Source organism: Trichoplusia ni, chromosome 21 (assembly GCF_003590095.1).
Source record: "Trichoplusia ni isolate ovarian cell line Hi5 chromosome 21, tn1, whole genome shotgun sequence".
Taxonomy (NCBI): domain Eukaryota; kingdom Metazoa; phylum Arthropoda; class Insecta; order Lepidoptera; family Noctuidae; genus Trichoplusia; species Trichoplusia ni.
In genome coordinates, this window is record NC_039498.1 from 5,336,150 (window position 1) to 5,350,839 (window position 14,690).

Here is a 14,690-nt window from a genome sequence, read left to right on the forward strand (position 1 = left end):
AGGAGTTTGTTTGTGATATATTGTAGCTCAGAGTATAGAAATGTGCTGGTTGTTTTGTTTCGTGACGTTTTTGTTAATGGTTCGATGACTGAGTAAATATGCGAACGGTTTTTTTTAAGATGTATATTTTTTCCTTTCATTGTCGTAAGACAATGATGGTTAAAAGAGAAGAAAACCTGAGCGCTCATTTGAGACAAAATAGCAGTAAGGAATAATTTTAAATAAAATGGTCAGGTGCGCGTCGGACGTCTTACGACGAGGGTTCCGTAGAATTAGGCAAAGTAAAAATAAAACAAAATGTATGACCGTATCAGACGTCGCTTAACGTCGATTTTTATTGTTTGTTTTTTTATCATCTTTTGAGAAAATTGTAAATGCCTGAGTTATAGCTTAGTGACAGACGGATAGTCAGCAAAGCCTTAGTAATAGAGAGACACAATCGACTGCACAGATAGCCAAGTGGTTGATGTCACCATGCCAAGCCCACTGAGAGCCTAGGACAAGCATTTGTGTGAACCACGAATGCTTGTTCTGTGGTTTATTGGTTAGGGCAAAATGATCTAGATGGACAAAGCGTCTTTAAATAAAACGAATTACAGCACGGAAAGCCGATCGCTTGGCACCCGGTCTAGGACAAGCATTTGTGTGATCCACGAATGCTTGTCCTGAGTCTGGATGTCTTCGTGCATGTGACTTGAATGTTTGTGAAACCCAAAAGAAAAATAGCTCCTTCTTTACCCTTTGGGTACGAAAACCTGAAATTATTATACACTAGCTTTTCGCCCGCGGCTTTGCCCGCGTCGAGGTCGGTTATATCGTGTTTCCAAGAGAACTCTTCAAAAGTCCGGGATAAAAACTATCCTATGTTCTTTCTCAAGGTCAACTCTATATCTGTACCAAATTTAATTAAAATCAGTTCAGTAGTTTAGACGTGAAAGCGTAACAGACAGACAGAGTTACTTTCGCATTTATAATATTAGGAGGGATAATTGTTATTGACTATTGAGCATTAAACATTGAGATAAAGCAACGCTTGATACGGTCAGAAATTTGAATGAAGTTTGCCTTCTTTTCTCTCCTTCCCAGCCCTATTTAAACTCATTTTACCGCTAATTAGCTATCTCCATTTACCAAAAACTATATTGTCATAAAAATTAACAACAATAAGTATAATTAGAAACTGGATAATGACTTAAAGACGGATAAACAAGCGTCGCGAGGTCATAGCACGGAAGACAAACGATGCGTGCTGGACTTTCACTAGCACTAATTATAACAGACTTTGTCTTTACTGTGGCTGCCTTAATTAGCTTCTGGTTGTGAAGACGTCTTTATGTTACTAGCTTTTGTCCGCGACTCCGTCCGCGTGGCTAGAAGATATAAGAAAGGAACTTAAAATCGGATTAGTTTTTTAGACTTATAGATAGGAAGATAGGATACCTATTTTTGTTATAATTGCCTATTTTTTTTAGGGTAATTAAGCATTCTAATTATGAAAGATTTTCGAAATCGGTCCATTAGTTTTTGAGTTTATTCATTACAAACATACATACAAATCTTTCCTCTTTATAATATTAGTGTAGATGAAGTGGCGTATAAAGTGTCTAAGATGACAAAGATTAGTACAGTTACCGGTACGGATCTTGAGCGCTGACCTTCACCTGCGCAGAAGTGATTTTTTTGTGTCCTTTTTGCGGTATGAAGTGAGGCGTGGAGCGGGCTAAATGCAGTGCATGCAGCCCGCAGCGTATCGCGTCATAGCCGTCACTCGTTATTGGTTGAAATTCGTTCTTTGCTGCAGTTGCATGCACTACAAGACGACGAGTACGCACAATTGATTGGCGTTTTATTTTACGATGCTCAAAGCGTTCCCCACTTTTCTGCCGAGCGCTCAAGATCCGCGCCGGTAACTATATAATAATGTAGAGGGGACCTTACAATGCCCTATTGCTACCCAGGTCACCACAGCGCGCAGCCCCAGACACACTATGTCCCACTTCACACCATGTCAGCGGTGAAGCGCGCGCCATGCCAGCACCGGGGCAGACCGCCGCTGTCACGCCGAGGGCCCGTCACGCTCCCCCACGTCGTTGTCACGTTGCTCGTGTTGAACGTCACGGGGAGGGTTGGTGCTGAATGTAGGTATTTCTTTTGTGTTGGATATTTGTGATGGATAATGGATAGTCTTTTGTAATGGATAGTCTTTAATTATTTTTAATAGTAGTTTTGACATATTCATCTAGTAATTCTTACGATATAGTGGTAGGAACTCTTGCAAGCAACTTTTAAGGAGAGTTAACTAATTTTTTTTAAAACATTTCTATAGCCTATCTGTGCAAAAACCTCAGTGTTCGGAGTGCAGTTCGCTTTTGACCAATATTTGTTTCCTTTTTTGTACATCTGAAGAACTAATACTTTGTCTTTACCATCCCTTTTGTCTTCCACATCACTTGACCAAAAAGTCGCGCGATAAATCTTTATGGTACGCTAAAAAAGGCGTGGGGTGCTTTCTGAAAATATTTCTTCCATGTCCCACTTAGCATCAGTGCCCAAATGCTCCACTATAACTCTATCAATAGAGTGTTATAATCAGGCATTCCACGTTTTTTTTTAATTAAAACATTCTTTTAATCACAATTTGAATTATTTCAAAAATGATTTTCTTCCTTTTAGTTCAGATTACATAACGGCATGGTTTTTTTATTTCATTTTATACAATGTCTATTAAAGTCTACCTATCGTCTTCCAGCCCTCACCAGCCGCATGCTAGCCACCTTCCTGGGCTACCCGTCGACGTGCTCGCTCGGCTCGGAGGTGCGTCCCTGCACGCTGTCTCTGACCTGCTGGTTACGCGGCGGCTCCCGCGTCAGAGGCTGTGGGGGATCCTGGCTGTTCTCCTGCTGTGTCTTCGCTGAACGAGGGAATGATGTGCTGGATAACAGGTGGAGAAAGTTTTAGTCGTGTACAAACATATGATACTAGCGCCAGCACGCGGCTCCGCCCGCTGTAAAGCATAATCCGGTTTTTTTTTGGTTGATTAAAACAGACTATGTTACTTCTTATCCCTCCAAGAAAATGTGTGCCAAGTTCCATGATTATCGGTTAAGTAAATTTCGCGTGAAAACGTAACAACTTACATTCACATGTATAATATTAGTAGGATCCCATTGCTGGCCCCCTCTCTTAGGTTTGGGGTCTCCTAGGACTTTCGGTACCGTATTATATCAAGCAAAAAGTCTTGGTAGTGTTAAAGAGACATGACGGATATTTTTGTAATTATTTACGTCACAGTCATCACAATACTATATTATCATCATCATAATCTTCTATAATAGGTTATTTTTGATCGACCAGCCTTTTTTCCGATAAGTTTGAACTCTGAATCTACATTTTACTTTAAAATTCAGTATTAAACTTACAAGATAATGTCTATTACCAAATTTAACCTTCGTATTTCTGATCCTCAGCATACCATCATCAGATTGGAAGTACAACGTGGTGCCACCGAAGCTGCGCCAAGTCCCACAGCGCAGCGTGGTGCCCGCCAACGTCTTCCGGAGAAGAGCTGATGATGATATGTCACAGGTAAACTGGTTTTCATGATGAGAATATCCTCGCCTTTAATTGTTGGATGCTTAAGAAGGACAGCCGCACTAGCCAAGTAATATAGGGCCAACTGTCATGGTTGATAGTGAATGCTCGAATGACAGATAATATCTATGACAGATTTAAGTTACGTGACACGAAACAAATTGTCTGATTGTCATTTTTAAACATTTAGCGTTTTCTATGGATGCTAGCGACTTTAAAAGTGTTACTACAACCTACACTTGTTACTGTGCAAGCGAGACGGAATAAAGGGTAATTTTACTATGTCTACATACTTCAGAAGTAACAGAATGGCATTCATTCACTTCAATACATTTGGGATATTTTTTGGCGGTAGCTTGGAGAAATTTCACTTATGTTCGAGATCATACCAATTAGACTATGACATACCATATACAATTTTATCATCTATACTAATATATAAAGCTGAATAGTTTGTTTGTTTGTCTGCTTGAACGCGCTAAACTCAGGAAATACTGGTCCAAATTGAAAAAATATTTTTGTGTTGAATAGACCATTCATCGAGGAAGGCTTTAGACTATAAACCATCACGCTTTGACTAATAGGAGCGAAGATGTGATATATATGATGTGATAATAAACAGGGCAGGTATAAATCATAACTTATATCTTCTACCCACAATAGTTATATACCCCTAGTTATTAATACAAGTTTAATGATCTATTCCAGGTAGACTGCGGGCTGTCCTCATCCAAGATGATTCAGAAGCGCATCATCGGCGGGCGCGAGGCCAAGTTCGCGGAGTTCCCCTGGCAGGCCCACGTCCGGATATCGGAGTTCCAATGTGGAGGAGTATTGGGTAACTATTTAACTTTCATTACAGGGAAATATAAATATGTCTTTAATAAATCAATTCAGTCTAACAAGATCCACTGCTGGGCATAAACCTTCCCTGAATAGCGATACAACACCCGATCCTACGTCTCCCGCATCCAGTCCAAGCGAGTGTTTTGGGGTCATCGGTCCATCCAAAAATATGATTTCTCGAAATCTCGAGGTCCAGCCCAGGAAGATATAGCAAGGGTTGATAAGAGATGGCGTTGCCAAGATATGAATAATCTTGGGGAAAGGATCAGCATTACAACACAATCAGTCGCTACTGACTAATTCATGAGAACATAATGAAAAATCCTGTATTTTCAAAACAAATACTTACATCGTTTCCTCACAAATGTCAATCAACGGTTCCACTAATTATCATTAATCATAAATGAGATTAACATTATTTTAATTATCTATTTTCGTTGTAGTAACGTAATCAACGGAACTTTATGGACCTTATTTTATGTAACATTTTTTGCAGCAATATTCTTCCAGATAACCGGAAAAATATACTATCATATTCTACTCTTGCTTGCAAGAATGACTTTCCAGCTATAACTATCTGATGGTTTATTACCTTCTTGGTTGTATATCTATCTGTGTACTGAAGTCGTGTCCCCTTTGCAGTGTCCCGGCAGTTCGTGGGCACGGCGGCGCACTGCGTGTCGCGCGCGCGCGCTCGCGACATCGCCGTGTGGCTCGGCGCGCTCGACACCAGCGCCGGCGCGCCCTCCGCCAGGAAGCGAGGGTCAGCCCATCACTTGCAACTCACTATTAGGGTCTTTGTCTCACAATCTTTTATTCAAAAGTAGCCAGGTGGGGTGGCCACCTTACTACTATAATACTTCATGAATAGCTAAGAGTTAAGAGTTCAAAGGAGTTGTGAACTGAAATGAACAGTGTTTTTATTTTATTACTTTATAAGAAGACTCCCGCATTAATTCTGGATTTCACGGGTTATTTCGAACCTAGGACGATCAAACAGAGCAACTCAACGTTCACCGCTGACTGTTTTTTTTTTTTATGTTCTACTAATAAACCAAAAAATCAATTCGAAAGTCTTAAACACTCAGTCCTCTTTTGAAATATGAATAGATGATCAGAACTTTTTACAAACTTTTCCACAGGGTCATCCAAAAAATCCTGCATCCACTATTCCAATTCCGCATGACACAACCGGATCGCTACGACATCGCGCTGCTGAAGCTGTCCCGCCCGGTCACCTACACTAGCCACATCCTGCCGATCTGTCTGCCGGATAGAGACATGGAGCTGCGAGGAAGGAACGGTGTGATAGCGGGCTGGGGAAAGACAGATGCTAGTACTGGACATACTGGGACTAATCTACTGCGATCAGCCACGGTGCCTATACTTAGTAAGTATTGTGATCGTAGGAGCTCGAGGCTAAGCTACAACTGCATAAGAATATCGATCATCGGTTATCTATAATATCACGTTCCTCCGTGTTTCGAAAGGCACATTAAATTGTGGGTGCCGGCTGTTATTCATACATATCTGAAAGTCGTTACAGGTAGTCAGAAGCTTGAAAGACTGACAACTAGTCTAACCAAGGGTTATCATGTTGCCCAGGTAGGTAACTGAGTTGTAGAAGTCAGATAGGCAGTCGCTCCATGTAAAACAGATACTATATAACCCTAACATTGTATGTATTAAGAATCACTGCTGTAATTCCATGGTGTACAATAAAGAATATTCTAATCTAATCTATATTTGTGGAACTTTGGTCATGTTCATTAAACTTTTATAGCTTTCTCCTGTTCCGTACAGATCAAGCATTTTCGGAAATTAAAAAAATCATGTTTAATAATCAGTAGCTCCATGCTCCCAATACAGTCTAAGCATTTTTTTCTTATGTACTTAATTTCTTTCTTCCCCAGGCACAGAACAGTGCATCAACTGGCACCGCAGCAAGCAGATCTCTGTGGAGATTCACTCGGAGATGATCTGCGCGGGACACTCGGATGGACACCAAGACGCTTGCCTAGGTACCTATCTATTCATTACCGTGCCGTTCCAGTTACACAAACTTAACCCCAACTGGCAGGAAACAAATCCGATAATGAAGTTTCACTTCAAAAAAATGAACTTATGCATCGATCAATTATAGGCCTTTAACATCCACGACAGATATTTTGATAGTAACTATCGTGAAAATCATTTATTATTAAATGATGCAATGGTTTGCTCACGCGTATTTATCGGGATTGCCCGACTAGTTTCGGACCCAACCGCAGCTGTCTGCTCATGATTAAGGACTCTGGTTGGGTCCGAAACCGTTACATCATTTAATAATTAATCCATGAAAATTAAAAAAATAAATAAAAAATGGCTGCATACTTTTTGTATACAAAAAAGGACAGATCTATTTCAGTAAAAGTTGACGCTTACCTGATTATAAACTTTAAGAATAATATTAAGAGTTTATCACAGAAGAGAGAACTTAGAGTGTACTAAAATTCTCTCTCCTTTCCAGGTGACTCCGGTGGACCCCTAATCGTATTGGACAATGGCCGGTACTACCTCGTGGGAATCACATCAGCTGGCTTCGGCTGCGGAGTGGACCACCAGCCCGGCATCTACCACAACGTGAAGGTCACCAGCACTTGGATAAAAGGAGTTGTGTCGGAGCAAATGAACTATATTGACTTTTAAAAGGAAGATTATGAACTTACCAAGTGGTGTTATAGAGAGGTATTGGCCCAAAACTGTGGAAGAGGAAGATATAATGAACTGAGAGACGGATAAACGAGTGGTTTGGGTAGTGGTGACCAGTTTGCGTTCCACTTTGGATTTGATTACAACGTGCAACATCGGAGAAAGCGACACTTGAGGATACGGTGCTCGAAGAACAAAGGGACATCGATTCTTGTCTTAGCCATGGCTTTGATATTTCTAAAGATGCTGTGGTCAAGAATCTTTAGTCGTTTCCGTTCTATTGAACCAAGCGGATCCTGGATTCTCCACATGATATTGCCTTAATGGTGTAAGAGTTTGACTGTGAGTGAGAAAAAGTACAAAACATGAGTCGCATTCATTAAGTCGATGAAACATAAACAACTGATGGATATTATTGTACAAATTTTAAATGCAATTAAATATATTTTTTTATCTCACATTTTCGTAATTGCATTTTGTCTCAACAATTATAATGAAACAAATGAAGTGACGCTTTACAAAATATTCCCCTTTTTTCTCTAGTAATTCTAGATTATTTATTATAAATATTGTAAATGTTGTTTGTACATTTTTAATTTAAGTATTATTTATTCTTAGTTAGAGAAGCTATTGAAATATGAAGCTTATGTAATCTTTCCTACACGCTGTGAGTACCAGACTTGCCATTCCCTTGCATTCATATAAATTGAATTTTAATCTATTGATTTGATCTCCCTTGTACTTAATTTATTTATTTATTAATGTTACGTGCAATCGTTTGAAAAATAAATTGTGAAAATTATTCTTTATTTTATTTTACCTTAGATAGTACTCCTCTCGACCACTTTCTATAAAAACAACTACAAAGAAAACTAAAATTCTGACAGTTTCAGGGGGACTGTTGACCACCATCTTCAAAGTAAGACGTAGGGGGGGGGAGGGGCGGTTCGCTCCGGGCGCCAGTATCAGGAGGACGGCAAAATTGAGAAAAGGCGGCAAATTATCATGTAAAATTTCGATGTTCCGCGCGTGAACGAAACAAAACAAAGTGACAAATTGAACGAGCTTCTTTTTTAGATGCTTACTTTGGGTGCCAAGGTGTGAATCCCGCCCCGGGCGACGGTGATCCTAGCTACGCGACTGCTGAAGCATTAGTAGAAGATAGTCACCTCAAGCTTCGAAAACTGCTAAAATTATACTTTCGAAGTAAACAAGACCATCCATACTGTTGTTAGTCTTATTTTTAAGCTCAAAGGAGATACATACTAAGTACCCAATATTATAACAGTTCATAGACACAAAGTTTTATGGTTTCTCAAAATCTCGAAAACGAGATTTTTACAAAAAATGTTCGGTTAGTTGTAATTTTCATATTATTATGATCTTACGCGCTGAAGGCAAGTCTGTGTAACACAACCATAGCGCGATTCAGAGTATGATTAACAGCGCCATCTGTTGGGGGGAGATTGGAAACTAGATTTAACGAGTAGCACTTGTCTCGTAGCCAAGGGACATATCTACAGTTTTTAACATTAGTATTCAATTTTAAAATAAAATTATTTTCGATAAGTCTCGTGACTAGCCATCTCCATACATTTCAGCGTTTTCTTGAATAATAAGAATGGCTTTATAGGCGTCAGCTATATATTATTATGTTATGTCATTTGGATAATTACCTTGGCTGTGGTTACGGCCTGCATTTGCCATAAAATATAAATAATCTAAAACGTTTATTTTATTTATTAATCATTATTTTCATTGACCAACAAGTACTTAAGTATTGTAAAAGTTACTTGAGAAGGCAGGTTAAATTCATAGGTGCTTGAACCCAAAAATCTCCGAATAAAAGTCATAGCTAATGCTATTGTCCTAAAGGCGTAGTAAAATGCTACGGTAAAATCGAAAAAAAAAAGCATGCGTACAAGGTACACATTTCAGAATTAAAACTTCTTTGGCGAACTAATTTATAAATCTTGTTTATATTTATACAAATCGAAAACTTTCGATTTCCGAGACTAAGAGGAAGGTAAAAAGGAAGATAGGTTAGGAATTTAATTGTCATTAAAATATAAATAAATAGTAAACGAATACACAACCAATATGGCGTGTATTATTTCTCAGTATCCCGTATTCTCTCTCTCGTTCAATCTTTCTCACTTGCTCGTACACCTTGTCTTACTCTCTCTTAATCGGTCTCGATCGCTCTCTCTCTCTTTCCGTTGCACACCGGCGTGATTGATGACGTTACATCTGTATAAAATAAATTTTAACCTCATGCGCCTAAAAAAGTTTTAATTCAAAAATAGATCGTGTCCGAAAAAAGTTTTGTCTTTTAGAATTCTGTAAAATATTAAACAAATAATTTAGTTAATTTTATAATATTACAGTTAAACTAAACGCTCATTGAATGAATTAATACGTCACAAACAGTGTTGACATTGACATATCAAGTTATTTGAAAACACTTTTGGAGAAAATCCTTAAAGAATGCCTTTAATTATAATATGTGGCACACCAGTAAGTGGGAAAACCACAAGAGCAAATGAGCTAAAAGAATACTTTGTGAATAATCACAATAAGAACGTAGAAATTGTGTCTGAAGACGAAGCTATAGTAAAGTTAGGTTATGAGAAAAACACCACATATTTAGACTCACAGAAGGAGAAAAGGATACGGGGATATCTTAAATCAGAGGTTTTAAAGTTTATTGGCAAGGATAATGTTGTGATACTAGACGGCAGCAACTATATTAAAGGTATGAATCGTTTCTATTCTAACCTAACAATGACAGCTGCTGAGATCATTATAGGACCTTTATTTTTTTTTACGTTTTTTTTTTAGATGAATAGGTAATCATCGTAAAGTTAAATCTGACCCACATATCCTTTACTATGATCGGTATGTACACACATATCTTTCATAGGAAAATAAATATTCTATTATTTTCTAAGATTAAAGACTAGGCACAGTAGGCACCCTACTAATACTCCGCCCCCATGACGACCCACCGACTTCTTCTGGTATAGAATAGAATATTCTTTATTGCACACCACCCAGTTACAGGATTCAACAAAATAGTTAAATGGTGACTCTATGGGTAGTCTTATCGCTAAGAGTCATCATTTACAGGCAAGCTTTGAATAGCTTCATAAAGAAGTATCTACATTTGTGTGGATAGTCCACAGTGCATTTTGAAAAATATATACCTCTATGATAAAATTATTATTAATTTTAAAATTTCATTTCTAGGATATCGCTATGAACTATATTGTGCATCAAAAGCATCAAAATCAACACAATGCACAGTTTACACAATCAGAAGTCATGATGATGCTTGGGAGGACAATTTAAAAAGACAAAGGAATGAGTTTAATACAGACGGAATTAATAACAGTCCGTCAGAAGGCAATATTGAGAATGTGAACAGTATTCCTTATACAGAGGAAGTGTTTAATGCATTGACAAGATTAAGGTATTTATACAATCAATATTTTCATCTGAAATTAAATTGTTGCATGGTAAACATTACTTTTTGTTTGTCTTTTTATGAAAATATAGAAATGGCTAGCTTTTATATCATAAAAATATTTCACAACTTTCACACAACGCCGTCTAGTCTCAAACTAAGCAAAGCTTGTATTATGAGTACTAGACAACTGATAAACATACTTATATATTTCTAAATACATACATATTATAGATAAATTATATTAATTAAATTTTATGTCCAACTCAATATGTCTAGTATAAATAATAGGTGAGTAGCATTCATTGTAGATTTATTAAAAAAACAAATCTTTTAAGAAAATCTGCACAGCGTTTAATGGATCCATGAATGATTGTCCTGACTCGGGGTGTCTTTGTTCATGTTACTTGAATCATTGTCTTAACTTTTTTTTAAAAAGAGTAATTGCTTATTGTCAATGAAATGATATATGTTTAAAAAAACTTCATGATGATTATGCATAATTTATTACTCCTACCAAAGTTCCTGCATCAAGTCAATTAACTTGTTCTTGCTATTTATAACATTTATAAATATTTCAGGTTTGAAGAGCCAAACTCCAACAACAGATGGGACAGCCCCCTCTTTACTGTACAGCCAACAGACCAGCTCAACCTAGAAGATGTGTATAAAGTTCTATTTGAAAAGAAACCACCGCCGCCTAATATGAGTACACAAAATGTATGTACCTATGATTTTATTATATTGCATTCTGACCAAAAGCTAGCCATAAAAATCTTTCCTCTTTTGGTTTTTATCTCTAAGGGCAAAAAAATCAGAGGTATTTTTACTCTCGTAAACAAAAAATGAAGGGATACATTGAAATCAAAATGTCGTGTGACGTCACTTACCAGTACGCTTTTTACTAGCAAGTGATGTAACTAGCCCCAACTACCATTCATCATCTTAAGTGCTTTTAATCTTCCTAACTTTTGAATACGATAAAATGAAAAATACGAATTCAATATTTTTGGGCAACCAGTCTGACAAACTACTTTCATTTTTTTAGTCAAATACCTCTTTCATCTCGCCTTCATCAGCCCATATTCGTCCACTGGACATAGGCCTCCCTAATTGTACGCCATCGAGATCTATCTTCATTTATTCGTCGTTTCACGACCTCAGTGGTCGAGTTGCGTACGCACCGGTTTCAAGGTGTCGCTAGCTCTGAGGTCCCGGGTTCGATCCCGGTCGAGTCAATGTAAAAATTCACATTTCTACATTGTCTCGGGTCTGGGCGTTTGTCGTACCTTCGTTGTATCTGAACTCCATAACACAAGAGCTTTAACTTACTTTATGTTCAGAACAATGTATGTGAAGTCCGCATTTATTTATTCAAAAATCTTTCCATTCCAGGCACCACTGACATCAACGAACTTCATGTACGAGCTCGACCAAGTCACACAGTCGATATCTAAACACATATTAGAAGCCAAAAAAATGAACATGGACGGTGAAGTCAAGTTTCCAGATTACCCTGGATGCATTCTAGAGGCTGGATACACACAGTTTGTAAACCCTCAGAGGCTGTTGAAGTTACGGAGACAATTCTTAACATATGCTAAGATGAATCACTCAAATGCCGACTCTAATAAAATAGGGAGGTTTTATATACAGTATTTGAATAAAACTTTAACGGATTAGATGTTGTTTCTTTAAACGACTCCCGCTTTAAGTCCTTGTGTCGCGGGGGTTTTACAAACATATAAATCACATGCACAAAGACACCCAGACTCAGAACAAGCAGTCGTGGATCACACAAATGCTTGTCCTTCGCGGGGATCGAACCCGCGACACTTCGCGCATTGGGTTTGGCGTGGTGACCTGAACCACTCGGCTATCCGTGCAGTCATTTTATTTTTGTATGATTGTTAAATGGAAAGTGATAAAACACTGGTACTTAGCTGAAACCGGTTGGACTGGTAGCCGACCCTAACATAGTTGGCAAAAGGCTAGGCCAATGATGGTTATATGGAAAGTGATAAAATTATGGTGTTAATCAACTTAGCCTATCCCGGTTTGCTGGTTCGCCTTCTCATAGTTTGACCTCAACATGTGTTAGCCTTACACAAATTACAAGGAACACTTTTCGCTGACATGTTCTTGAATACAGCTAAAGGAGAGTGCTTTTACGACATCTTTGACGCCAGAAACAACTTTCCTGTCTCTCAAATATTAAAAAAGGTAGTAAAAAAATAAAAGACAAATATAACCAATAAATCATTGTTATAATCTCTTCGCTTAACCAATAACAACATTTTTACGTTATATTTAAACAATAGAACAATTTGAACAAAATCTTTTGTTCATTTAAAGTGATGTTACATATTTCTTTGGTTAAAATTAACTTTTATTCAGGCGATGTTTAAGAACAGGAATATAATTATCGCACCGTGTATAGCAAGCTTTAGGCTGAAGCTTCGCCATACAAGAGGTAATACAACTGAAAGTTGCTAGACAAATGTGTTCTAGTGTTAAAGACCCTATAAATTAAGGCCTAGACACATTTATTCAGCCTAAGTCCATACAAAATCGTTATCATCTTAAAAGAGTTAAATAAATGTGAGTAGTCCTTAACAAAGTCTATTTGCATTTATAAAACCTTACTAAATATTATAGTAAATATTGCTTTACAGTAGGCAATCAGGCATAAGGCATTTCGTACAGATCGCAAGTATCTGATACCCTCTGCGTATACAGCGTGTTGCTACAATGTTGACATTAATTATGTCACCATTGTAGCCCTACGTAGAGTTTCAAAGGATGAATAGAAAATAGGTGTTTTTTAGGGGCTCGCATGCTTTTATTTCTATTAAAATGCTTAAACACAATTATTTTATGAACAGCTTGAGAATTTTCACATAATCTTTATATTTTGTCTTCTTAAGCATCCAATCTTAATGACTGTTGACCCCGAAAATACCTCTATTAACTCCGTTTTATTGTCCGATGGTATCAGAGACTTTGATCTCATGTACAAAGAGCTACATGGATTTAAGATAATTTAGGAACAAATTGTCAACATTAATGTGATATAGAGCACAATAACAGCTAAATTGTATACATAACTATTTAAATACATTTTCTTTTCTTATAAAAATACTTTACTGATGTAATATCTTATTTTAAAGTAAGGCAACATATCTAAAACATTATGGTAGCTTCTATTTAATACTAGAATTATTCTATTCTAGAAGCTAAAAGGCACTATTTATAATGTCAAATTGTTCTACTATTTTAATACAATAATAAAATATCACGAATATTTCGTAAACCCAAATATAGCGAAGTATAGTGCTATATATTTTATTGACACTCGAAAAACAAACTTTAAAAGTGTAAAAATAAAGTACATAATTGTATAAAAACTCTAGAATTTGACCATTTTGCAAATTTGTCTGACAAGAGGTGGCTAACAACGTGGGTTTTATCCGACTGCAATCTTGCATTGCATATGTTATGTTTGTCTCGCGTACATTACATAGGTGGGTATGTAGGTAATATTATTTATTAATCATATCTCATATCATATCTTAAGTATTGTTAGATTAGTCTTAGACCAAGTTTTCATAAAAAAGTGGCAAAATATCTTCCTTTAAAATGCTTAACAATTCTTTAAAGGAATGTTTTCGAGCGTCTTATATACATCCACTGGTGCTTCGCCATATTTGAGGCAAGGCTAACGGGGTTTTACACTGTAATTGTTCGACACCCTTAATGTGTGATCTTTTAATACACAACTGCGTTGTTACACCTTATCCAGTTAGGACAGGGTACAATACTATTATGCCCTGTAGCAACTGGACAAGGGTATATTTGTAATGTACCTTAACACCCGGTTTGATACCAATGTCTAGTTAAGGGTTCAGGGAGTGTGATTCAATTTAGTGCAATACCCCTTTAGTATATCTATGCCTGTTTTTATATTATTTTTCTCTTTTCGTCCAATATATTTTGTAATAACAAAGAAAAAGAGAAAAAACTGGAACAATGTTAAAATATTTTCAATTAAATTTAACATGCAACCAATAACTAATTCAAATCAGTACGTTTAATA

General features: G+C 37.1%; 2 protein-coding genes across 2 annotated transcripts; both read left to right on the forward strand.

Moving 5' to 3' along the window:
- Window positions 1-1,704: 1,704 nt before the first annotated feature.
- Window positions 1,705-7,255, forward strand: LOC113504260 (serine proteinase stubble). Its single transcript, XM_026886476.1, has 8 exons — window positions 1,705-2,138; window positions 2,750-2,942; window positions 3,468-3,585; window positions 4,300-4,429; window positions 5,080-5,200; window positions 5,580-5,827; window positions 6,351-6,458; window positions 6,947-7,255. The coding sequence occupies exons 1-8, from the start codon at window positions 1,940-1,942 to the stop codon at window positions 7,123-7,125; spliced, it is 1,296 nt and encodes a 431-aa protein (XP_026742277.1). The 5' UTR covers window positions 1,705-1,939; the 3' UTR covers window positions 7,126-7,255.
- A 2,279-nt stretch (window positions 7,256-9,534) lies between these two features.
- LOC113504227 (protein KTI12 homolog) lies at window positions 9,535-12,277 on the forward strand. The gene is made up of 4 exons (XM_026886403.1): window positions 9,535-9,883; window positions 10,378-10,600; window positions 11,176-11,314; window positions 11,990-12,277. The coding sequence occupies exons 1-4, from the start codon at window positions 9,616-9,618 to the stop codon at window positions 12,275-12,277; spliced, it is 918 nt and encodes a 305-aa protein (XP_026742204.1). The 5' UTR covers window positions 9,535-9,615.
- Window positions 12,278-14,690: the final 2,413 nt, after the last annotated feature.